Below are 26,724 nucleotides of genomic sequence, written 5' to 3'. Positions count from 1 at the left end.
TGATGCGTGAGGATGGAGAAACCTGGGATGTTTACAGACTGACATGGCCGACGCCAAACTTCTGTCCTGCTGAAGCAAATCCTCAGTGATGTAGAAAAAGCAGAGAGAGAAAAACAGGTGCATCATTTTATTAATTTAATGATTTATGCTAAGCTACGTTGCTTTTTTGTCTTTATGTTGTTGAAGGTTGGTCTGGCCACTAAAGGTTAGTGTGTTTGTGTTTCAGGTCAGAGTTCGTCCAGCTGACTGAAGATGCAGCAGAGCTGAGAAGATGCTGAGGAAGGTGGTGATGATGAGGAGGGTCCTCCATGTGAAAGGAGATGTAACGTGCACACTCGTCCTCCTGGTGGCGCTGTGTTTTCTGCTCTACGCTCGTCAGGTGAAGAGGAAAGTTAAACCGGTGGTGTTTTGAGGAGAAAACGTTCCTCCGTGTTAGTTTTGACCAGGCGGTGTTTCCAGGTCGTCCTCTCCGCTGCGTGGAGCCGATCCGTCTGGAAGCTGCAGATCCACGGATCCACCAGCTCCAGTCGCTCCCTGCTGGGATCCAGTTCACACACTGGGAGGAAGGAGGCGCTGCAGGCAGGAACTGACACATCGATACATCCATCTGTCCATCCATCCATCCATCCGTCCATCCATCCATCCATACATCTATACATACATACATTTTGAAGTCATAATAAACCTGAGTTTAATTTTTGGCTGCTCTCTGTACACGATGCAGCTTCTCAGCTTCTCTCATCACTACAAACCAAAACAGTTTTTTCCTCCTGGGATAATTATCTTAAAAAGCAGAGGCAGAAATTAGCAAACCGATCTCCTCATAATTAAAGCTTGAATCAAAAAAGATGAATCTTTCATCATTTGTTGTTCTGTTTTCCTTCCTTTTTGAAATCCAGTCCCCACTTCAGCCACAGCTGCCTTCCTGTAAACCCCGACTCAAGACCAAACCTTCCCAGTCCAAATCCAGCCCTCAGATCAGATCCAGGTCACGAAAGAAGAAGGCCATTCCGACCGCGGCTGCTGGAAAACGGCTGCCGACGCTGCCGCCATTTGACTTCGAGAGATATCTGAGAGAAAAGGACAAAAGGAGCTTTAATCTGCTCATCGACCAGCCTGAGAAATGTCGCATCAGAGGAGAAGAGGAAGGAGGAGGAAGAGGAGGCGCTGTTTCGGCTCCCTACCTGCTCATTGCTGTGAAATCTACAGCTGCAGATTTCGACAAGCGGCAGGTAGCAAAATTTTATGAGAATAGTAATATGTTGGTCTAGTTTTTGAGCAAACTTCTTAGTACATCTGAAATAAGACAAAAATAACTTAAAAGTAACTTTTCAGCAAGATATAAGAGTTTGTTTTAAGAAAATAATTCCTCAGTATTGATTAAAAAGTGCTAGTTGCACTGGCAGATTATTTCACTCATGGGAAAAATGTCATGTTATAAGTGAAATTATTGGAACTAGCACTTTAACAAAAATCTTTTATAAAAGTTACCGCTTTAAATCTATTAGTCAGATTCCTTTTGCAGCTATTAATTTTTCTCCTCACCGTGGCTCCAGGTTGTGCGTCGGACCTGGGGGAGGGAGGGGACGCTCCACCCTGGCCGGTCCGTTCGCACCGTGTTCCTGCTGGGGATTCCCAGAAATCGCTCCTCCCTGCCTCTGTGGGATCGGCTGCTGGCCTACGAGAGCCAAGCCTTCCAGGACGTCCTGCTCTGGGATTTTGAAGACACCTTCTTTAACCTGACTCTGAAGGAAACACATTTTCTGGAATGGGTCAACAGCAGCTGTCCGCATGTGAAGTTAGTGTGAATGAAAAAGGTTTAAATGATGATTATTTTATCCTCATCTGAAGCTGTAATGAACTGCGATTCCATTGACTATATAATTATTCAATCTGACATTTTGAAAATAAATTTGCTTAATGGAAAAACTCCAATTTCAAAAAACTCCAGAATCCATCATCCTCCAACTACTTGTCTTTTCTTTGTGGTTTAGACCAGTGGTAACAGGATGTGCCAGGATGCTTTTTTTATGATTTATCACAAGAACAAACTTATTCAAGTGTGATTTTAATTGCATTTCCTCTTTAATGGAAACATATCGACAAAGTTTTGCACAAATATGTGGTGGTGATGCAGGCAGTAATATCCTTCTGCTCTCCCTCAGGTTCATCTTCAAAGGCGACGCTGACGTCTACGTGAACGTGGAAAACATCCTGGAGATGCTCCAGGACCGAGAGCCGGGGAAGGATTTGTTCGTGGGGGACATTATCATGAACGCCAAACCAATCCGCCGTCGCACTTCCAAGTACTACATTCCGGAGTTTGTGTACGGAGTCGGTCTGTACCCCAGTTACGCTGGAGGAGGAGGGTTTGTGATGTCAGGACACACGGCTCGAAGGCTGAGCTCCGCCTGTCAGCAGGTAAGATAAAGATTAAAACTCCGGTCTGGGCTACTTACCGAGGTAAACGGGTTTTAAAAACAGGCTACCTTGTTATGCTTCTTTGAACAGGTGGGCAACACAAAACATGTTCATTACATTTTTTTTTTGTTTTTGCACTAAATCCTTATTAGATAATAAGATTTTCGTCTGATAAGTTCTGCCTATTTTGAGCTGTTTTAGGGCCTCTGTCACTTTAAATCCAGATCCCCTGCTGCTTGACCCCCAAGTCAATGTTTAAACTCGGATGTGAAAATTGCTGCAAGCAAAGGCGCAATTATACAACCGTACATCTTTGAAAAGCATTAGTGGAGCCTCCTGCACAGCCAAAAATAATGCAGCAAGTGGTTTCTGGATGGTAAGCCAACATCAAATCACTTGTCTTTTCCAGCAGCCATTGTACAGCACATACAGCGGTAAAACCAGCTGAGCAAAAGAGCTCCAGCTGTATGTACTTGGGTTGCTAGGTAACAGGCCAGAACTTTGCTGGGGTTGCTAGGCAACCTAGTTGTGTTTAAATCAACTTGTGTGCATTGGTTCATTTTATGGCTGAAATAATTAATTTTGATGAATTGATTATTGAAATAATTGTTAACTAATTTATTGATTGATTAGTCATTAATTGGAGTTGCTGGAAGCAATACTCTGAGCAGTAATTAAGCCAAAACTGTACAAAAAATATAAACACATTGTTATGCAATATGTATATAAGATAAGATAAAAAATATCTTCTTTGCCAATAAATATGTTCTCCTCAGAAGGCCTGAATTGACATCGTTGTAACTTCACCCAGTTCAAATTCTGTTATGAAAATTTCCTATGAGGCACATTTTATTATCCAGTTATTAAATGTTTAAATTATTAACCAATTAATTTAATTGGTTAATTTAATTGGTTAATGATAAGTTCAGCAGAAAGAGCTGAGCTTTTTACATGTTGATGTTAGAAGTACTTTTTTAGCTGCAGATTCATCCTTTGGTTAAGCATTCACTAAAGAAATCTGTTATTGCATTTTAGGCAAAAAGAAAAAAATCTTATGTAAAAATGGAATTAAATTATTCTGACAATTAATCGGATTAGAAAGCACATTTTTCAGATTTTTTCTAACCACTATACTTTTTTTTATATAATATTAGAATTATACTAAAAATGCAAACAAATAATTTATTACTACAATAATCACTAGTTGCAGCTCTAGTTCTTTTAATCAGTTTCTGTTAATATCTTGAACAGCTTTTGTTATGGTGTAAGAAATTACTATCTATTAAAGCAGACTTCTCCATCTTTTACTACTAATTCTCCGTTTTATTAGTTTGTGGCTGATTTGTGAAACTTCTCCCAGGTGGAGCTGTTCCCCATTGATGACGTCTTTCTAGGAATGTGCCTCCAGCTGATCGGCGTCAAACCTTTACGCCATCAGGGGTTTCGCACCTTCGGGATTCCCCGACCGTCTGCGGCGCCACACCTCCAGACGTTCGACCCCTGCTTTTACCGGGAGCTCATGGTTGTTCACAGCCTCAGCGTCCCGCAGATCTGGCTCATGTGGAGCCTGCTTCACGACCCCAAACTGAGCTGCCACTACAGAACCGGTCAGACGTCTGGACCCTTTAAATGGAGAGGGAGAGTTGGAGAGTTGGCAGCAGATGAGGCGGATTACGGCGAGAAGCCAGTGTTTCTCACACATTAGTTCCTGCCAGGCGGGGAGAGCTGGAGCTGCTGGTATCGTGCAGCATTTGAGGACAGTAGGAAACGATTTTATCCAACCCAGCTGACGGTTTACCTGCCAGGAAATGAAAAGGCAAAGGGGAAAATCTCTCCCAGCTGACTCTGCAGTGAAACTCCAGGAATGTATTGTGACAGTGACCTTTGGGGCCGATCTGTCCCCAACTTATTTATCCACTACCAGAGGGAAAGTCTTTGATATGCAGATAAGTTTATGAAAAGTGAAGGTTTTTTTGCACCACTGAATTTGTAAAGCTGCTGTCACACTAGCAGCGTTTCTATTACAAATGAGCCAAAACTTTAATTTCACAATTAGTTGTGTTTCTATTAAATAAGAAACACAATAAAAAAATCACACATGAATATGTTTGTTCACACAATAAGTCATTAAAAAACATCATCCTCAAACTAGTTCCTGTCATCATCTTCTTCGGGGTTTTCACCAGTAGTAACACCTGGTTGTTGGTCATGTGACGACAACAAAGTATTTCCATTTCAGTTTTGTGAAATAAACCAATTTTGATTGGCCAAAGAAACCACCTCATCCGAACGTTAAAACTTTTTAGCAAAAAAAGTGTTTTTTTTCTATAATTGCCATGTTTCCATTTAGCACTTTTACTTTCTAAATGTCAAATTGCGCAAAATGAAATTACAAAAGTTAATTTGGTTAATGGAAACACGCCAAATAAAAAAAACATTTTGTTTTTCACAAAAACAAAAGTCGCAAGTTGTATTGACATTAGTTTACTTTAGAAAACTGAAATAGAAACTTTTTTTGCATCACATTAGTCACATGATCAGCAACCGGATGTTACGATTGGTAGGAAAGACGAAGAGGACGGCAGGACATACTGGAGGATGATGATGCGAAATTGTGTTTTTTTTATTTTTTACATTAGTGGAATATTGAAGTTTTACGTACATTTGTAATAGAAACACGGCTACTGTCTTATATTTGTGAATCTAAAAATGCTTTTTACATGTAAAATTTGAGCACATTTTGTGAAGCGTTGAGTCCTGTGGTGCTCATGTGTTTTACTCATGACGGGTCTGATTCCACATTGAAGAAGCAGCTGCACTGATAAAGTACTAGAAGTGATTATGCAAGGTCTGAATTTCAACATGAATGTTGCAAAATATTTCATGCTAAAGTGTCCAACTCACAGAAAGGCATCCTGGACAGTTATCAGATAACAGATATGACAGCCTATTAGGACCATTCTGCATTTAAAAACAAAAACAGAAAAATCTGAAAATTTTGGGTTTTTTTTTAGAAAAAACAAAACATTTCTGAGTTTTATAATTGTTTTTTATACTGTTTTGAAGATTAATCTCAAAATTTAGAATTTTTTCAAGCAAATTTTCTCCTTTTCGAACTCAGAAATTTTTTGAGATTAATCTCAAATTAATGGAGTTTTGCGGCGGATAGTTTCTCCTATTTTTTCTCCCATTTTTCTTCTGACCGGAACTACAGTTGTCTGAACAAAAACAGAAAAACTTTCCATTTCACATCCACATTTTATTTTTCTGTTTTCATATTCTGGTTGTGCAACACAGAAAATAAACTCTGTTGTCAACAAACAGCGAGTAGCTTTGTTGAAAATTTCAACAACCATCAAAGGACTTCTGCTGCAGCAAAACCTTCAGTATCATGCGTCTCTTTGCACTACATGGTTTTATTGCCGTTTATTCATGGGACATGCTGGATGAATCTGCTTATTATTTCATATACAAAGTTATTCAAAATATGCATATCAAAAAAGCCACATTCCAGGGAATTTCACGTCAGTCTTAATTACCTGCCCTGCTTCCAAAAATGGGATTTAAAATATAAAAGTCATTCAGAAAAATATCATGAGAGCAACATTAGAGTCGAACTGATATCAGATTGCTCAACTGAAGCTTTACGTTACAAATAACAGCAAACTGTTCAATTTAGATATATGTAAAAAAAAAAAACAGAATCACACACAGCTTAGGGTCTTCATTTGTGTTTTTTTTTTTTTTTTCCATTTTAAAGATGACATATCCACCTGAGTTTGGGTGCGATTAAACTACCCATCAATCTAATTTAATGCTGGAGGAGAAATTTTTGCATTTCGTGGATGTATCTAAGCTACAAAGTGTCATGTTTGGATATTTTACTGCATAGAAGGCAGAACCTGTTATTGTGTTTAGAGAGACCATTCCTGAGGGGACTGGATGAAAGAACGACAATATGAAAGTTTTTTACTGATGTAAAATAAAACAGGAAATAAACAACCATAAATGGTTCCAGCCAGACATGTTGGCTGGAATCTGAGAAAACTGTTCAAAACAATGAAAAGACAATTTGTCAAATGAATGAGAAGGTCTTGTACTTTTATACGTCACCTATAAGTTTAAGTAATTTAATCCTTTTATAAGCAATAATTTGCAGAACTGATTTTTTTCTCTGGCTGAACAAAATGAACGACAGATTGGATATCAGAGTTCTTAACTATGTTTCTTCAACATGTTGAAGAAAAATGAAAAACTGAATAACATTTTGACAGCATCATTGCCACAATGCAGCTAAACCCTCATTTAAAACACTGAATAATTATGGGAAGAGAAACGAGACGTTTGGCCTCTTATTGTATTATTCAGCCACAGCAGAGTTCGCTTAAATAAATTAATCTGGTGGTACATTTGTTTGAAGAAATAAAAGCTCTAGTGTCTGTGCTGCCAGAGTAACTATTTTTTTAAATGTTGTCTTAAGTGGCAGTCATTTTATGTTTAGGTACATTGTAGATAGAAAAAAGAAATAAATTAAATTCAAATAAATTTCTGTCCAAAAAAATCCAAAATATGTCTGAATGTCTAAACTCAGAAAATTTTAAAAAGTTTAACTTTTTTTTTTTTTACTTTTTTGACTTTTATGTTGATTTGGGGCAACAGAAAATGAATACGACGGCGTATTAGGGCCAATGTAGACAGGGTAAAAAGAAGGGTAAATTTACACAGTAAACTCAAAAGGTTTTAGATTCCAGACATTTTCCATAAAAAGGTAAAGACATTTCTGAGCTCCAGAAGTTGAAAATATGTGGGGAAAAACTCAGAAATTTCCAAGATTTTTTCTAAAAAATTCTCAGCTTTTGTACATATTCTGTTTGTTTTTTTTTTTCCAAAAAAATTGTGGAAATGAATTCCAAAATTTCTGAGTTTTTCCCCCAGCACATTTTCAACTTTGGAGCTCAGAAATGTCTTTTCCTTTTTATGGAAAATTTCTGGAATTAATCTAAAACTTTTTGAGTTCACGGTGTAAATTTACCCTCCTTTTTACCCTGTCTACATTGGCCCTAAAACGCCATCGTATTCATTTTCTGTTGCCCCAAATCAACATAAAATAAATCGGATGAAAGTTAAACTCTCTCATTGAGCACCAGCAGTTTTTTAGTCTATTCAAGTTCAGTCAAAAAGCTTTGATCTTTGGACTGAACACCTGCTGGCTGATGAACAGGTTCTACCTTTTATACAGAAAATCATCCCCAGCACAAATGTTACACCTAGTGGCTAAACTAGGGTATTACATACAACACAAAAATTGCTCCCACAAACACTATCCCGCAGAAACGAACATCTCCAGCACCAAGCAAACAAAAACTGGGCTCATACATTTCTTTTCTCAATCTGAACTTGGAAAGATTTCCCCCAAAAAAGTTAAACAGAAAAAACATGGACACCATATATAAAAACTACAACACCTTAGTCTGTGTTGAACATATTTGGAAATATGGATATTTAGTATCATTTAATGCAACTAAATAAGAACAGGAAGGGACTCTTTAGAATTATTTATAAATGTAATAAAAATGCAGTTCCTGATAAAGAACAAATTAGGGCAAAAATATAAAATCTTACCAATTAGTTTTGATTTAGTTTCCTGTGCAAATATCGTAAAACACTTGAAATAAGAAAACTAATGAACAAGTATTTTTTTTCTGCAAAATATGGCAGTTTGTTTTATGTTAATAATGTATTAATACTGATGAAAAACTAGTAGTTCCACTGGCAAATTTTTTCACTTATAACGACATTTTTTCCATGTTATAAGTGAAATAATCAGCCAGTGAAACTGGAACTTTTTCATCGATATTAAGAAATTATTTACTTAAAACAAACTCTTATATCTTAAAGGTTACTTTGTCTTAATTCTAGCGTGATAAGATATTAGCACTAGAAACTAGACTAAAATTAGCTGGTAATATTTTGTGTTTTTGCAGTGTGGAGGTGAAGTTGATGGTTTGCAGATGTTTTACTGCAGCAGCATCACTGAATGTATTTCAGCTAAAGGGGGGTAAACACTAGATAATAATGGGTGTCCTAACACTTGGTTTCTTTTGTTTACAATTACTTCTGCAAATATTTAATGTTTATGAATAACCAAATAAGTAATGGGTCCCTGTATTTAATTTTTTTTTAGATTACTAATTTATTCAATTTCGCGTAGCGACAGAGGAAGACCACAACTAGATCTTTAGACATGGAGGCTGATTTTAGGCCTTTTTTATAGTTTTATAAAACTAAGGTGACAATAATATTCTAGATGTCATGAAAGCAAGACAAACAAATAAATGCATATCTGAAATAAAAGCAGAAAAATACTGAAAAGCCCAACCTGGGATTCTTTGCAGAAATGAGAAAAATAACTGGAACAACCATCAGCCCATGCAGCAGGTTGATGCCAATACTCAATGACAAACACACACACATTCACCAATTCAATTCAAATGCATTCTCACGCAGAAAATCATTTTTACAGAGGAAAAAAGATAAAAACAGGCTCAAAGGGAGATGAGGCACAATGTTGCATTTTTTTTCTTAGACTTTTTTTAAAAATACATTTTCTTCCACCAAAGTGAGTTTTGGGAAAATGTTTGACCACGACATGTGACAGTTTCCACCAGAAAACATACCAAAGCGGAGATCAGATCAACTTTAAATATGGGAAACATAACAGAACCCCAAAGAGATATGTTGGAAGTGGGTCTTCAAAACCCAAAAGGTTTGTCTGAGAACCTGAACATCCAGGCTCACCCAGTCATCCAGACGGGGGCTGCGCCACGCAGCGAAATCAGACAGATATCAAACTTTGTCCAGCAGAGAATGATGTGTAAATGAAGAGTTCATGTGCTTCACAGAGACGTCCGTTTACTGGCTGCCCTCCAACGCTGACCGGCTGAATCAGCCGAGAGCAGAAACTGTTTTCTGATCAACTTTCTTCACAACATAGAAGAGAAGAAACCAAGTCGTAACAAAGAGGATGCCATGAAGAGCTATTTACAGCGTTTATACAGCTTCGCATGGACTCCACAACAGCTCTTCTTTTGAGAAACACTAAAAAGCTTCATTGGTTAGAAATTTAAACACTAAAATGAGTTTCTCTGCACTTAAAAATGTTCTTGCTACTTTGAACAGCCTATCTGGAAATTCACTGCTGCCTCAAAAGAAAAACATGCATTTAGTGGCTCAGATTATAGAAGTGTGAAAAAAAACTAAATAAACTAGTTTGGGATCCTTCAAAGGAAAAATCACAAAAACTATTCTGGAAAACATTTTGTTTGTGTAACGGCTCAGTGCCTGAAAAAAACCACCTGATCTGTTCCACATTTTGTCTCGGTACAAAAAACAAACTTCTATCATTTTACTTGGTTTAATATGATGTAATAAAATAAGTGGGAAAAAAAAGATACATGATTATCAACATTTTTCCAAATAAAATGCAATTTAAATATTCTCCCTTTACAGTGAGACCCTTAAATAAAATCAAGAGCAATAAAATACTTATTTAGTAAGGAGTTGACTGAACACTAACTAAAAATATATAATCTACAGTTTCAGATTTAACTCTGAATTAACGCACCTGAATCAAATGATCAGCTAATTTGTGGGACTTTGTAAAATTTGATTGGATGCTGTGAAGCTAATTTAGCCATTTGATTCAGGTGTGACGGATATATTAATTAGAATTACAAAAATAAATTTGCTTAATGGAAACGCGCCAATTACTAAGTCTTTGTGATACGATGAGGTGGTTTTTCAGCCGTATCGAAATTAGTGTATTTCATAAAAACGGCACGAGTCATGTGATCAATCAATGTTTCTACAGGCGGAAACGACAAAGAGGACGACAGGAAGTGGTAGGGGGATGATGGCATTTCATGTTTAAAGTACTTGTAGCCTCTACAAACTTAATCGTGTGATTTTAATTGCGTTTCTTATTTAATGGAAACAACATAATAGCATTTTCCATTAGCAGACTGTCAAAGTTTTGCGCATATTTGTAATGGAAACGCAGCCGTTTTAGATCAAAGCATATTCATGTGTTGGAATGGTCCAGTCAAAGTTCAGGTCTAAATCTAATAGATCTGTGGCAAGATTTTAAAACTTATATTCACAGATGTCGTTGAAACAAAGAGTAGCAGATTGTGTAGAGGCACAGTAAAGTTTGTGGTTGTAGTTTGACAAAATGTGGAAAAGTCCAAGAGTGGATTCTTCTTTGAAAGGCACAGGACTTAAACCAAATATTTTGTAAAAGCGGGAAAAGAAAAAAACATTTGTATCAAGGAACAATGAGAGAATTTGTCTATTAAAATGAATGCACAGTTTATTAATTAGTTTGTAATTAAAAACAAGGTAAATTTACACGCTGGGTGACAGAAATGTCTGATGCTGTTCACCATTTCCAAAACAAAGTCGGGTTTACAACCAGAGAAATGACGGCTGTTCTCTACGTCACGGTTCACTGAGGACGTCGACCACGGTACGAGCTGACGGTAAACACGATGCGTCTCATCCAGAACGGATGAGCTGAGTCGGCTGGTCATGTTGGATTATTACTGAAACACGGATTAAAAGCTGTACCACGTCTTCAAATTAAGATGGAGTTAGGAATATCTGAGACTCTGCAAGACAAGAAAACACACCGATCAAATGGAGACTTCCTAAAAGGTCTTTGGCTTTAGCATTTGGCAACTAAACAGAGAGAGAACCGCAGATGGATCAGAAGCAGAACGGAAGAAAGCACTGAAGAAAGACGAAACGTTGTCGTACAGAACGCGACGGCGCCGCCGCTCATCTGCACCAACACACACACCCACACACACATCCCTCCTACTCTTCAATACATATCCATCTCAAAGGATGGGGCACGATCAAGTAAAAATGTGTCTATTAGTGCAAATGTTAAAAACAAAAAAAGGAATCACAATAAATTATTATTATTACACAATGGAAATGGTTGTCATGGTGAGGGAGAAATGGGCTTTGGACGCCCAGGCAGAACATGCAGGAAGGTTGTTAAAGCTGCAGAATTTAACTTTCACAAAAATATGTTGTTTTTTAACATAATTAAAACTGTCACCATGTTGTAGCAGTTTGAGACAGATAATCTGTGAAAAGATCAATCTCCTCCCAACGTCATCTAAAAATACAACCAATCAGAGTCAGGAGGAGGGTCTTAGCGCTGTTAATCAACATCGTGTACACGCTTTAGCAACTTACCATTCAAGGAAATCTATTTACCTGCCATTATCTGTGGCTATGCTAACTAGCTTGAGCATTTGTGGCAGGCTAGCAGAGAACAAGCGGAGGACGTGAGGGTAATTGACAGCGCTAAGACCCTCCTCCTGGCTCTGATTGGTTGTTTCTGATGGAGCTGTCAAGTTTTTCACAGATTGTATGTCTCATATTGTACTGTCACAACCTAATGATAATTTTAACAAATATGTAAAAAAAATATATATATATTTTTTAAAATAAAAGTGACATGCTGTAGCTTTAATCAACCGAACGAAGCGAGAGCGCTTCCTGTTGTGCTTTTTGGAGATCGCTTCTCGTTCAGAGTCATGCAGGTTGAGCTTCAACCGTCTGAACCGGCCGCCGCTCATCAGAAATGTGTCGGGGTTGAAATGATGGGACAGGAAGCGACTCAGCTGGGTTAAGGAAGTGTTTGAGGGAAGATGGAGATGTTTGGATTGGGTCAGGCTGGGTCTTGTGATTTAAAACAGAAATGGGCGCTTAGCTTGAAGTGTGTCTGGGCTCACGGTGCAGGAGTGGACGGGTTTGGCTGGGCCCAGTTCGGAGCGGTCTTGAAGCAGGAAGACGAGCAGGACTGACCGGGATGGCAGTGTGGTTGGCTGATGAAGTTTTATTAGTTTTATGTTTTCCTGCAGCGTTGATGAACCCGAATGCGTCACCTCACGATGGCATGAAGCGTCTCTGACTGTACAGGCAGCAGAACGGTCTCTGAGGTTCACAGGATGCACATTTTACAGCTTTCTTTTCGAAGCATGCGAGCCGCTCCCGCAGCAGGACCGGGTACCCGCACGACGGGGCATGTTTGGTACCAACAGAACCCTGGGTGCTGGTACCAAACAGGAGGCAGCAGGTCTGGTTTCGCCGTCGACTCGTTCACTCTGAAGCACCTGAGCCAGGTTGTAGTGATTCTGTCAGGCCTGCTCAGGTAAAAAAAAAAAAAAATCTGGTTTCGGTTCCAATTCAGTCAGCAAAAGAGCTGTTGTTTGGGTCGGCCAGAATGGGGCGTGGTTCTGGTTCAGTGGGAACTAGCGCTGGACTCGGGTCGGGCTTGACTGGTGGTCCTGGGAGCTCCATAGAGGGTGACTGATGCTATGTGGTTGTTCTGCATCACCTTCAGAAGAAAACAGGGTCGTGTTAGAGAGACGGGATGCAGGTTCAGAACCAGCAGGTCTATTTGGGGCTTTTTGTTCCTCCCTAAAACCTGATCACCACTGGGATGGACTGACTGGAAACAAAACAGACACAAGTCTGGCAGACATCTAGAAGGCACAGACGAGAATTAGGACCACGGAAAAATAAATAAAATAGATAAAACTCTGACTTTAAACTCAGGACAGAATTTTTTTCAGAATCAGAATTGATTAAATTTCTTAGGCCCCATCAGGCAAATTGGGTCTGAGTGTAGATAAATGGCAGGTTTACAAATCCTATAACAAGGAAGAAACAATTATATCAGTATTTTCATATATTAACAATCTGAATGTTTAGTTATATGTTTGGATTCTGACAGACAGAATCAGAATTATGACCTTAAAGGACAGTTTTATGTTTTCCAGGCACATAGTGCCATTTTATAGCATAATCAAGGAACTATGTTAACTTCAGCTGTTATATCAAAAATGTTTGTTGTGAAAGTACCGACCTCAAAAATCATCCTCTGTAGTCCGAAGCAGAAAGTGGAACCGAACGGGTTTGTGTTGTTGGCTGATGAAGACCTGTCAGGAATAAATAAAGATGAGAATTTCCTCTTGTGTAAAATATCACAGAATAACACCGAAGGAGCACCGTCACTTGACATACGATCCGTTTAAAGCCTTCATGTCATCCATACCGACTCTGTTCTGTGAAACCGTGACGGTCGGAGCGTTTACCTGTGAAGGACGACGGGTTTTTCCATCGGATGGCCCAGAAGCTCCTGAATCTGATCCCACTGACGAGGAAACACAAAGACACCTCATCAAAACAGATTTTTAGAAATAAACACATGAACACAGCTGCTGACAACAGAAAAAAATTCAGCAAACTGTCAATGTACCAGATTTAAAAGGTATTTAATGGACACAGCAGACAATCATTTCAGAGTCAGGATGCTTTGAAAACAGCATTACTCTGCACAAAAACTAATCACTTTAGCTTTGAGGGGTTATTAAAAGATAATGGTGATAAAAATGAACTCGTATCAGATGTTTGATTAAGACATAAAGCTACTACACTTTTCCTGGCTTGCAGCAGAAAATCTAAATGTGTCTGTTTGGATTTCCAGTCACGGTTCTGCCTGTCACTATAACACATTTTGTTGGATGATAAATTACGGCAATATTGTAGTTTAAAAAACAAAACAAAAACAAAAGAAAACAGGATACGAAGTTTAAAATCAAAATGTCCAAACTTTGATAGAATCTGTTTTAATATTTCAGAGGAGGCAGAGTTTCATTTTTCTTCTCATAACTGACCTTGCTGTAGGTGGTTAAGATGCAATCCTCCGTCTGAGAGTCTGCTCCTTCTGAGGAGTCAGAAACAACAACAGGTTGAAGAAAGATCCCACTAGAGCACAAATACAGAGGTTAAAACTCTGACCAACCAAGGGACAGCTCACCTTTTTTGATGACCAGCGGGATCTTAAAGTCACATCGATGGTATCTGGGACAGCAGAAATAATCAATCACATCAAACTCCGCAACAGAAGGATTAATGTGATTAAAGTTGAGATATAGAAGAGCAGGTAACAAAATGACAAAAGGTGGATCTGACAGCAGGACATATTTACATATTAAAGTTGTAATGCCCAGGGAAGTTCGTATGGAGGACGAACTTCTTAACCAGGTGGGTCGTCGAGTCAAACAGGATGTCCTGAAACACAACACAACCCATCGATCAGCTGCAGCCAGGTAACCTGTAGCAGAGGGTAAACGGAGACCAACGCAGCCCTGCAGCCGTGCTGTGCTGCTGTTTATAGCTCATCTCTGCAGCAGCCAGATGAGTTCAGCTTGTTTACTTTCCCAGGGCAGGCTGCCCAAACCGCTCCGGGGAATTCAGGCAGTGACCCACAAAGGTCACTGGATAAACATCTGTTTGACTCCGAAAATGACAGAGAGGGGCAACACAGGCTCATGTTGTCTAAAAGACACCGGCTGGGATGGAAGCACATTAAAATGCGTCGTTAATGATACCCTGTGATTCATCGTAGGGCTAAATCAGATTAATAGATTTTTGAAATAACAATAATTGTATTTTTAATATTGTATGAAATGAATTAAAAGAAAAATGTGCAGAATGTGTTAATTTGTTTATGTGAATAATTGTCAAACTAATCTACAGAATAAAATAAGTACTGCAACTTACATCTAATTTAATTAAATTTAATCTAATTACATCTCTAAGTTCCCAGAATTACAACATTAAAACCATTAAATGTTTGGAGCCATGCTGCCAACATCTTATAAGGCTGGACCCACGTACCACTCCGAGGGTGAAGTAGTTGAAGAAGTAGTCGTTACATTTAGAGGGAACCTGCTTGTGAGGAGACGGAGAGTGGATCTTCATCTAAACACAGGAAAAGGTGAACATTTTTATTTCAGGTTTCATTTTACTGACACAATGTGAATGCAACAGATTGACAAGACTTTCTAAGGACAAACAGTTCTGACCTTGTCCTCAGATTTGTAGAAGACTTTATGCGGCGAGCCCAAAGCGCCCAGAACATCCTGACAGGAGTCTCCAAAGAAGATGCTCCGCTCCAGGTACCGGACCTTAGCGTCAGCCATCACACCGAGTCCAGAACCTGCAGCAGGAACCGAGACAGTCACACAAATAAGTTACAAAAATGTTCTAGTCCTGTTTTTCTCAATGCTCAGTTTAATACAGTATCAGTATGATTAGATAATATGTCTATTAGAATATTTAATAAACAGAATATTTACTGAACTCCGACCCAAAACTGCACAGGTAAACGAAATGAATCAAGCAGGTTCTGTTACTGTTTATAATCAGAGTTCACTGAACTTTACTAGAAACTTCTAGAAACTTTTATAAACTACAAAACTGAATTCCTGTTGTCTGCTAATCCACCTAACCCTATATATTAATAGGGCCAGTTTTAACTAATGGAATATTCCAAATAATATGGCTGGAAGAGTTTTTGCACTTGGATGCTTCAAAAAGCAGCAGACTGACGACACTCAGTCATTTTCTTTCAGGTGCGTTACCTGCTGTGAGAAGGCGGAGCTTGAGCCCCAGAGGACCCGCCCCATCCCTCAGGACGTCGACACACTCTGCAAAGATGTTGCCCATGAAACAAGCCAACGGCATCGCAGGAGCTCTGAGGAAACACAGGACACATTCCAGTCTGAACTGGTTTGAAAGCTTATTCTGCTGCTGCCTACTTTCTCCTGATTAGATTCGACATAAACGCATTAATGTCCTCTAGCAGGAAGGTCGCTGGGCCACATGGAAGTGTTGTGGTCATTATGTACTTTGTTTCTTGGAGGTTGTTGCCAGTGTAGATGTGCATCCTCTTGACCATGGCTCCATGTGGAATCTGCAGGAAGGATGAAATAACAACACAGCTAGTGAAGCTGGCGCATCATGTTAAATGTTTACGAGGTATGAAAGATTGAATTCATAGCAAATAATGAATTTTATTTGTCCATTCAGGAGTTATTCTGACATGAAATGTCATTTTTGTATAATATACCAGAGACGTAATGGGGACTGACATCAATGCATCTTGAGTTGGGACTGAGGCTAAAACAATTAATCGAATTAATCATGATTAATCGATCACAGATGGAATGGATTTATTTCAACTGAAGTATACAGACTTCAAAATGGTCATTTGCTGAAAGAATAAAACACTCAGCATAATAATTAAGCCAAAACTGTACAAAAAATATGTATATTTTGCATTAAGGTTAGAAAAAAAGAGTAAACTAGAGGAATGCTACATTGTTGCACTTTATACAATAAAATGTTTATTTTCTTGTTAATTTGTTTACTTACATCTTTTAATGTATTTCTAATGTATAAAAATGGCTTAGGTGGTCAAATGTAGCTCCAGTTAACCAGTAGCAGAGGGTAAACAGAGATTAATGCAGCCCTGTAGCCTCACTCTGCGGTAATTTTAAAAAAATCTGATTTATTGATTAATCGTCAAAACAACTGAATACTAAAATAATCGTTACTTGCAGCTCTAGTTGGGACATGTTTGGATCACGATTCTCAGCCATAAGATGCCACATTTGAACTAATGTTGACTTGTATGAAAACAGCCTGACACACAGCAGTTGAGCTCAGAGTATAGGCATTAAGATTCTTTCTTTCCTGGTGTTTTCACACCTGACACTTTGGAAGATTCTGTTCCACTGGGGTCCAAAATTGCAACAGTGTTACATTTTCAGTTATTGCTGTTCTCTTTCACAGTGCACTGTGTCAAACCCTTTTTTTTTTTTTTTACAGTAATCTGTTCCCATCCTCCTCGCCTGTGGGGGCGATGCACCAAAAACCACTGAAGGAAACAACACAAAAGCCTCTGAAGAAGACAATGAAGACAACTTCCTTCTTCACAAAATGTAAACAAAAATGGAGTGACGTCAAATTTTAGCAGATGTAGGATTTCTCTTTTGTCTTTGGTAAAAGACCATTTACCCAGAATGCTCTGAACTGTAGTCCACTTCCTGCTTTTGGAGCGGTTTCCAGTCCGCTTAGTGTTCACATATGCATTCAAACAGCACCAGAGTTCATTTCAACCGGACCGAGACGTAGGTTTCTAGGCGTACCAGAGTTTGCCTTTTTGGTCCGTACATTGCAAAAACAAAATCTTACCAAGAATTTTTGTGTAGTTTCTAGTGCAAATATCTCAGTACACTTAAAAAAGACTAAAATAACTTACAAGTAGCAATAAATAGGAGCCTGTTTTAAGTCAATAGTTTCTTTAAGTTGATGGAAAAACACTGGTTCCACTGGGAGATTATTTAATTTGTAACATGTAAAAATGTCTTGCTGTAAGTGAAAAAATTCTGCCAGTGGAACTAGTACTTTTCAATCAATTTTAAGGAATTATTTATTTAAAACAAGCTCCTATAACTTCCTGAAAAGTTTACTAAGATATCTGCACTACTCGACCAAAACCACTTGGTAAAATTCTGTGTTTGCAGTGCATCAGAGTTGGATTACAGCAGTTTAAACCAGAATGCACCTTAAGTCACCAGGTTCTGGTCTTAAGTCTTCTTTAACAGGCTGAAGGGAACCGGTCCATTCTTACCTCGTATTTTGGAGCTTCATTCCACGAATCCAGTTGAAAGGAGAAGGAAAGTCCTCGAAAGTTGAGATGGAACAATTGCTCTGCAGCATTATAAACTGCACAAAAAGAGACAATGTTCATTAAACTACATTAAAAGTTATTTGTGAATAAAATCTTTGTTATTAAGTACCTCCAGGGTGAGTCGCTCCAAATGACTGGTCTATTTGCTCTATTGTGGGGACGATGGCCTGAGAGTTGAAATGGACTCCACTAAAAGACAGCACACACAAACGCAGCATGTTGGGTCCGTTAGCATTCATACAGCATAGAGCTGCGTTAGAGAAAGAACGACTGAGAGCAACTGGAAGTGGTTCAGCAGGAAGAGACAATAACAGAGGCCTAATCTAACAGATACATTAACACAAGCAGATTCAATTCCTGTGACGTGACTGAGCAGCTGTGGGTCTCACAGAGAGCGATGACTGAGCTGTGAAAGTGGCCTTTTGGATTTTATAGCTCAGACTTATTACCAACCAACAAGAACGGCTTAGATATGGATGAAGCAGAAGTCCAACATTATCTATCATGTTTGTAAAAATCCTTCTACTCACCAGTACTTCAACTTGACTTTGCTGAGGTCGTACACTTCAATCACCTAATATGTAAAAGCAAAATCCAGCCAGGAATAAAGAGGCGGTAAGTGACAAAGGTCAGGGCTACAATGGGAGTTTGATATCTGTGCTAAATGAACCATTCTCACCTTGAGTCTCTGATTTGTGGCGTCAAACAGCAGTTTAATCCCATCCTGAGTCAGGTTCAGTATGAGGTCGTGGCTGAGTGGTGTCTGGAGGGATAATGGGAAATCCCGGTCATACTTTCTTCAAAACAAACAAAAAACAAAACAAAACAAACAAACAAAAAAAAAACACCACTGTTTTTTTTACATTTTTCTTGCTTTTTCAACCCCAGAGTCTCTTCCTGTGCATCAACTGGGTTCACAAAAGTAAAACTTTTTGGTAGTAAACTGTTTTTGTTAGTCGCTTCTTTCATCCAACTCATTTAAATGCACAAGGTGTTTTTTTTCACTGATTTTAGTTACAGAGAGTCCACATTGGAAAGTGATAAACAATATAAATACAGGTGACAAAACAAAATAACAGCTACAAACAGACAAGCAATCCAACTTTAAGAATTATGCTAATTTTGTTTGGCTGATGCTTGATGAACTAGTTATTATCTGGGTTCTTTGTTCACTGTAAACCCTAAACAGAAACACATTTAATTATCTGTTACATGATTATTGCAATGTTCACCAATCTGATCTGTGCAGATTTTACACATTTAATTGAATGACAGAAAGTAGAAACTGATGTTCACTGTACTAAAGGTGCATTAAATGCAGAAAAATTAAAACAAGGTTTCTTAAGGCATAATTTATAAGCTTCTTAGGCCTAACAATTTACAGTTTTCCTGCACTCTACATGTTTCTAAATGAACAGCACAATAAGTCTATGTGTGGCATAGAGTCACACAAGAAGCTTTAACTTAACTGAAATGATTCATAGGTCAGATAACTAAAATTGGAATGAGAACGTGTGCACAAACAAAAAACTTAGATAAAAAATGATTAAAACCACCATTAATATCAGTAAACTGAATGCTGGACAATGTGTTTTTAAGGTAGGTGTGGCTTACAGTCTTACCAAAGATTTAGTTTCAAAATAAATCTTTTCAAAGTGCAGAAAGTCTGCAAGACGTCCAGAGCTGCCAAATTCTTTTGCAAGCTGATTAACATTTTTTAAGGTTACACAACCAACAGAGGCCGTATGAGCAGAGCTGCAGCTGGCTCACCTGTTCGCTGTATAGCACCTGGACATTTTTGATTATACGGCAGTGTTTCTGGAGGATAGAGATGGCCTGGGAAAATGGCATCCCTGTGAAAATAAAGACATGCACACGTAAGAGGGGAATACTGTTACAAAGTCCTGAAAGTGGAGTCATCCCACTGCTGCTAATTCAGGTCATTCATTAGTTATTGCAAAGTAAATTTAATCTCAAGGTACTTTACTAGACAAGAGCAATTTATACTGAGGTGTACAGAGACAGACAGGTACATTAACTTAACTGAAAAGTTCATTTCTTTAAATAATTCAATTCAAAAAGCAAAACTTGTGTATTATATAGCCTCCTGACACACAGAGTGATACGTCAAGTTTATGACAGGTTTTGGTTATTACAGCTTGTAGATTAAAACTCCCAATCCAGATTTTTAAAAACTTACAAAACATGAGCCAAATTAAAATAATAAAAAAAAAAATTAAATCTGATGAATCGCCACCAAACTACTGAATAGGAACAATGCTCAAGGCTCCAGTTATCCCTGTCACATCTGCATGTTTTTTTTTAACTCAAGTTTTTCCATCCACTTAACTTTTCATACAGCATTCCATGAATACAGATTGTCTTCAACATATTGGCTTACCCACATTCTGGACATAAGATTGTCCACTACACCAGCATTTCCTAAAGTTTGGGTCACAAATAACTGTGAGGCCAACTAACCTAAATAAAATCCCAATAATAAAGCAGAAGTTTTCTATAAATGTAAAAGATTTTTTTTTAATTGGCCTTGAATAAAAATAAGAACAATATATTGGTCAATACAATGTCTGCTGAAAATGATTTTGTTTATTTTAACAAAAAATGTGCATTCTCAACCAGAAGTCATTTTAAATTTGAGGATCAGAAGCTGAAAAGTTTAGGAAATTATATACTAGACAACATAACACTTTTCTATTAAAAACCTTCTATACTTGTTGTCACCTTCCTAAAATAACAGCCTAAGTCAGTTTTTGCTAAAAATAAATTTTTTTTGGCTAAATCATCTTTTTATGATTAACAGTTTATTTTTTTCCCCTGCAAATGTAATTTTTTTGGCAAAAATGACATCACCATTATTTTAGGAAGGCGACTAAATACAACTTTCTAATTTTTCAGGCAATTATCACAAATTCACAGAAATAAGAAAAAATCACTCTGTGGATAATAAGACCATTTTTAATTTCTCTTTTGAGTTAAATTATGTAAATAAAGCTATCCTAATTTATTGATACAATGACATTGTCACATAACTTCATCCTAAGTGGTTCTAAAGTTTGACACTCACCTAAGGCGAATTCCCATTGCTCATTTCCTAGTGATCTCTCAGGCACCACCTCCAGATCCAGCATTGGCAAGTAGTGTGGGGGCAGCTCACCTCACCTCAAGACTCTGTGGGACCCTGCCTCCGTTTCTGCTGGCTCTCCCTGATCACAGCGACTTCTCAATGCACGTTCAGCGTCCTATTTTAAATCATATCAACTTTTTTCACGTCAAGCTACCAAATTCATGAGCATCAAAGCGGGTCCTTCCTTATCTCATGATATTTGTCCGGGGTTGTAAATCAGCTACAAAGAAGAGGTATAAAAGTGTTTAAGATTTTTCTACCTATGGAAAAACGGTTCAAAACATAAAAATAGCAGAAATATCCAGCACGGACTGACAGCTTGCTGATAAACAAATGACGCAACCTGCCAGCAAACCTAAAACACACAAGACGAAGCTGTCAGTCAACCAACAGTTTGTTTATGAACTCTAAAAATCAATAAAGACAACCTGACACGCTGCAGAGCAGAGATCAGTTCAACTTGTTCTGGAGCGGTACAACAGATGGTACAGAGGAAAATAAACACATATCAACTCTGATGATTATTCCCTTTCCAATACAGCCGCTATGTTTCGTATCTGTGAATGTCGGGCGGTTACGAAAGGGGGGAAAAGATCTAAAAATGTTTTTAATCTGCACTGCAAGCTAACGTTAGCCAACCAATTAGCTGCCCGTGACGGTGTCCTGGTTATTAATTATAACTATAAATATAAATAACGGATATGCAAACAGAAATACTTGAGTCAAGCGCGAGAAAGTTATTATCCTGCTTGGGATTGAAACAAAGAGACGGCGTGTGCTGTCGCTGCTGTTTTTCTCCCTTCAGCTCAGGAGCTAGCTTCGCTGCTGCCCGCCGGGGACGCACGTTCAGACTTCCACACGACGTGACGCGTCCCTTTGCCCGGTAAATGGCCGCTGCCGTGTCCGTTCCTCAGCGTGTCACCGAGTCCGTTAATGTCGAGGGGCCGATGAGAGAGAGACGCAGCGACAACAGCAACTTCAGACATCAACAACAGCCAGCGGGATCAGCTGATAGCTCTACTTCCTGTGCTCGGAGAACGTCATAGGCTGGCGTGATGACGTCACTCGCACGTTTCTATGTGTGCTTTTTTGCGTAGGCAGGAAAAACATAAACATATCGTTGTAGCCCCTGATGTAATGTAGGGGGGAAATGTCCACAATTATAGTTTATAAATACATCAATAAAAACTAATATTTATAGATGTAATAACTTGGAATGCATTTTTATTAAAAAATGTAAAAAATTATTTACTATAATTTGATATATAGAGAAGCCTATTTCTATATGTTAGATACTCATTTCGTTTAAATATTTTTAATGAAATCCTATCTTTATTGAATACATATTACATAAATAATAAGTTAGAGGTAATGCTATAAATAAAGAATGTATCCATACTTGCTTATTATGCCAATTATTTATGAAATAAATAAAATCTGAAACTTCATAATTCAAAATATAAATGATTATTTCAGTACTTTTTCAATTATTTGTGTTTATTACTGAGGGATAAATATGGCTATGGTTTTAGTCCAGATAAATGCAATTATATGTGTTTATATATATATATATATATATATATATATATATATATATATATATATATATATATATATATATATATATATAGAGTTTTCTATGGTTTGTACATGAAAATAAAATAATAAATATATTGGTACTACTTTAAAAAGTACTGAATCCAAAAAGGACATAAAATGCTGTCTAAAAGAAAACAGCACACATCGAAGGCAAATAGAGGAATTGATACACATTTATTGTGATAAACAATCTACATTTTGAAATGAATATCTCATATTATATGTTAAACTCCTCTGAGAGGACAAGTTCAACATTAAAGTAGATGAAAACACAGAGCACACAAACAGTAAGAGAAATGCAAGAAGGTTTACTCAAGCTACAAAACATCCAAGTCGTTCTAACATATAAATAAGTTAAAAAAGTAACAGATAATGTTGAAAAGAAAAGAAAATTATATTTTAATGGTTTGACTTAATGCCTGCATTAAGAAAAGGAAAGGATGGATTTGATGCTCAGTTTTTTTTTATTTTAGTTCACTTGGTGCAAGTGGTGGAGAAAAGATTGAGTTTTTAATTTTTCTTAAACCTAAAAGCAAATTTGTGTTTTTCTTTGGAGAGTTCTCAGTTTTCTTCCAGGTTTTATGACTTGATTTTAAAGCTTCAATTCAGAGAATTTGGAACAATTTTCTTATTCTATTTTATTTTTATAGAATTTCTCATTGTCCAGGTATAATTCCAATAAATTTCCTTCAAATAGACCAAATCATCACAAGAAAAGGTTTCTTCTTAAGAACCTTTTCCCTCCTCATTATATTTCTGTTTTCACAACAATATAATTTATTCTCTAAACATGAGACATTAGAGAATTAGCAATCAACGTTCCAGTTTAATTAATGGACTCTGTATTTCTATACATTTAACTCACACAATGACATCAACATTCTCTCCTTTACTTCCTTTAAGCTAAAAACATCACAACCGACCATAAAACCATTCCTCACCATCCTGCAGGTTCACACAGAAAAAAAGATTTTAAAAACATTTTTGACTAATTACTTACTGAACCAGCTGAGAATAAATCACCTGATTGCCAGAAGAAATAACACAATCGAGCCAATGAGATTTACCATTTTAAAAGCTAGAGTAAAGTATTATTTTGTCAGATAAAGTCGTTTTTGTTGTGAACCCTGAGTTGATTTTATGGCTGCATTTGCAGAGAGAACCTGAACAAACTTGGTTGAAAATCTGAACTCCAGCTTATCATGTTTGTTTTGTTTAATTTTTTTTAAAGCTCATTAAAATGCTGAAACTGTACAAGAGCCTGAATTTATCTAAATAAGTCAAACTTAAAGGAGCCAAAGGCAATACAACCGTTCATTTCACAAAGTGTAAAACATTTTCTGGTTACAGGACTTGACTCAATCCACATTCAGGTGGATTTATTTAAAAAAATAGAACAATACAAAAATCATTAATAAAGAGTACATAAAAAAAGCAACAAAAATCCTCAAACCTCCCAATTCTCTGGAGATGCTTTTCTTTTTTTTTTTTGGTTTACACAAAATATCCTGCAGCTGCTTCAGGTCTAAGCTGAGAAAAGAACTAAAAACTCCTACTGAGACGAGAGAAATATAAAAAGTAAACATCCTGACTTTCACACAACAAAGGAAGGTGACGACATACAGGAAAACACATGGCTTCAATCGACGAGTGCTGTAACCGGACAGGGAAAAGCAAACCGCATTCAGGCTTTTATGGCCCTGCAAAGACGAGGAGCATCTGGGTGACGTGGAGTCCGGGAACTAAACGCATCTCTGATGAGTTATTCATTCTGATTCAGTTAGGAACTGGTTCAGTTCGTAAGTTCAGTTCAGTTCTCTGGAGGAGCAAACTGTGACTAATGTGAAGCGAGCCGAGAAAATCCGAGCTTCATGATCACTCAACAGATTTTCATTTACAGATATCATCACTTCACAGGACATTGTATGTTTTTCTTGATTTTGGTCCAATGTGTTAGAATATTTTAGGATTAAATGTTTGGCTTTGCAGTGTTTGGACTTCACTGAGTTGAATATGGATTTCACAACGATCACTTTAAGTTACATCTCCTAAATTTAACTTTAAACTTTCTTTTTAACTGCCTCAAGATGAAACAGTTATTTTTCTAAATAGGGGTTGTGATGAGTTGATATGAGCAAACATATCAACTCATATGTTGATATGAGTTGATATCCAAGCTGCAGCTTGGAAGATTTTATTTAATGGGGGACTAAAGTAAATCTTTTAGGAACAGTAAACTTTCCAACTAGACTTGCTAATGTGTGCAAGTTGGAACTGGTTTAAAACAAAAAACCATTTCGCTTGTTATTTCCATATTTAGGAGTTTGGGTTTTACTCAAAGTGGCGTGGAAACAGCTGCACAGCTGAAAGTGGTAAGCTTAGAAAGCTAACTCTGAAAGCAATTAAGGTGAACTGAAGGAAAGTTATTAATTATAGTAAAAACTGCAACAACAGTCAACCGAGATTCCTTCCTACGATTACTCTGACTGCCAATAGCTACTCCACTTAACCCCACAATGACCGTTAAGCTTTAATTTTGTGTTGAGGTTCTTTTTAATGACTCTGAAAATCATAAGGAAGTACCGTAATATGCTGCAGCTTTGTTTTTACATTAGAATAATAAAAAGGAAGAAAGTTTTTATTTAAGGGTTAAAACGTTTTGAAAACCCGACTTTGAGTCACCCAGTTGTTCCTGATCAAAGAGCAGACAGAGAGCACTCCAAGGATAAAGAGGCTGCGATGCAAGCAATAAAGAGCAAAGGAAGCCCCATGTTTGATTTCATGCAATAAAAAGACGAGCAATGTGGAGATCAAGACTGATTGTATCACATAGTGCAAAACCTCTCGGAAGACGAAGGACGTTTAAATCTCCTCCATGTAGCCGTTTCTATATCTAGAGCCTTCAGGTTGTGGCTACAGAACCTGTGATGTTTAAATGAATCTAAATTTACACAAAGCAAACACTTCTTAACCCTCCAGCCTGGTAAATATGTCTTTGGTTTGCCTTTCTATAATTTTTTAAGTCTCCTATTTTCTTCCCTCCCTCCAGCAAAGTGAACTTTGGTCTCAGAAAACAGCAGGTTTTAAGAAATTAAGTTGATAAAATGGAAGTTTTTCACAAGCATATCAGCAAACATGAGGTGTTGAAACACTGAAAAAATGCATATATATATATATATATATATATATATATATATATATATATATATATATATATATATATATATATTTTTTTTTTTTACATCATGAACTGCTGAAACCTCACATTTGATTCATGCTGTGAAGCCCTGACTGTGACCCTGAGCCACGACTTCTACCTTTTCTCTGCTCCTTCTTGTTCTCACCTCTTCCTCTTTCTCTCATTATCAACGTTTTGCATAAGTTCTCCAAATTAAGTCAAAATCTCAACGTTTCTTTTTTCTTCTTCACCCAAATATTCCTGCTTAAGTCTTTGGTTTCTTTTAAATCGTTTTTGTTAATTTTATATTTCCATTTTTGTCTGCATTCAAAAGTTTGAAAAATACATCAATTTTGAGGAATAATGCAAAACAACTGGCCAATGAGTGCGGTCTCCTGCTGACTGCGTTGAAATCGAACAACAAACAAACAAACTGCTTCAGTTTCCATTTTTTTCTTCCTTCTTCCGTCCTCAGCGCATCTTGTGTTCCACGTCAGCGTTGGCCATGTTTGAGCCAGGGCTGGGGTCCTGCTGTCGTCTGGACTGGGGAGAGACAGGGATGGAGGGATGAAGAAGGGAAAGAGGAGGAGAAGGGCAAGAAAAAAAGAGGATGACGGCCAAAAAAAAAGGATTAAAGAGAAAAGACAATAAATTAAGTACAGCATTCAAAAATGGTACACATGTTGACTAATAAATAAAAAAAAAACAATTTGATTTGCACTTTTATCTCACAGTTTGACATTAAAGCTGCAGTATGTAACT

The 26,724-nt window shown here is 37.5% G+C and overlaps 3 protein-coding genes across 6 annotated transcripts in view; 1 reads left to right on the top strand and 2 right to left on the bottom strand.

Moving 5' to 3' along the window:
* The first annotated feature begins 250 nt into the window (after positions 1-250).
* b3gnt9 (UDP-GlcNAc:betaGal beta-1,3-N-acetylglucosaminyltransferase 9) lies at positions 251-6,505 on the top strand. Its single transcript, XM_088006138.1, has 6 exons — positions 251-379; positions 460-579; positions 912-1,232; positions 1,557-1,798; positions 2,166-2,421; positions 3,782-6,505. Exons 1-6 carry the CDS (start codon positions 272-274, stop codon positions 4,124-4,126), a joined length of 1,392 nt encoding a protein of 463 aa, XP_087862264.1. The 5' UTR covers positions 251-271; the 3' UTR covers positions 4,127-6,505.
* phaf1 (phagosome assembly factor 1) lies at positions 5,660-22,373 on the bottom strand. Its single transcript, XM_014993521.2, has 16 exons — positions 21,126-22,373; positions 19,811-19,893; positions 18,720-18,803; positions 18,571-18,614; positions 18,150-18,229; positions 17,981-18,075; positions 16,194-16,258; positions 15,927-16,039; positions 15,369-15,502; positions 15,181-15,264; positions 14,489-14,571; positions 14,318-14,361; positions 14,175-14,224; positions 13,593-13,651; positions 13,364-13,436; positions 5,660-12,832 (listed from the first exon to the last, which is right to left on the bottom strand). The coding sequence occupies exons 1-16, from the start codon at positions 21,187-21,189 to the stop codon at positions 12,737-12,739; spliced, it is 1,251 nt and encodes a 416-aa protein (XP_014849007.1). The 5' UTR covers positions 21,190-22,373; the 3' UTR covers positions 5,660-12,736.
* Positions 22,374-22,939: 566 nt separating this feature from the next.
* cbfb (core-binding factor subunit beta) overlaps positions 22,940-26,724 on the bottom strand; it is a 40,154-nt gene continuing 36,369 nt past the window's right edge. For 2 of the 4 annotated variants that reach the window (XM_014993525.2, XM_014993523.2), the window contains one exon: positions 22,940-26,500. Coding sequence is in view for 2 of the 4 variants with exons in the window: in XM_014993523.2 (XP_014849009.1) it covers positions 26,456-26,500 (45 nt within the window). In the remaining 2 variants the exon portion in view is untranslated. Of the gene's footprint in view, positions 26,506-26,724 lie in introns of all 4 variants that reach the window. The other 2 variants (XM_014993524.2, XM_014993522.2) reach the window with 1 other exon arrangement.

This window comes from Poecilia mexicana, unplaced genomic scaffold (assembly GCF_051168715.1).
Source record: "Poecilia mexicana isolate PSO_F unplaced genomic scaffold, ASM5116871v1 scaffold_6, whole genome shotgun sequence".
NCBI lineage: Eukaryota > Metazoa > Chordata > Actinopteri > Cyprinodontiformes > Poeciliidae > Poecilia > Poecilia mexicana.
Note: the sequence above shows the minus strand (reverse complement) of the source record. Positions and strands in the feature narration are given on the sequence as shown.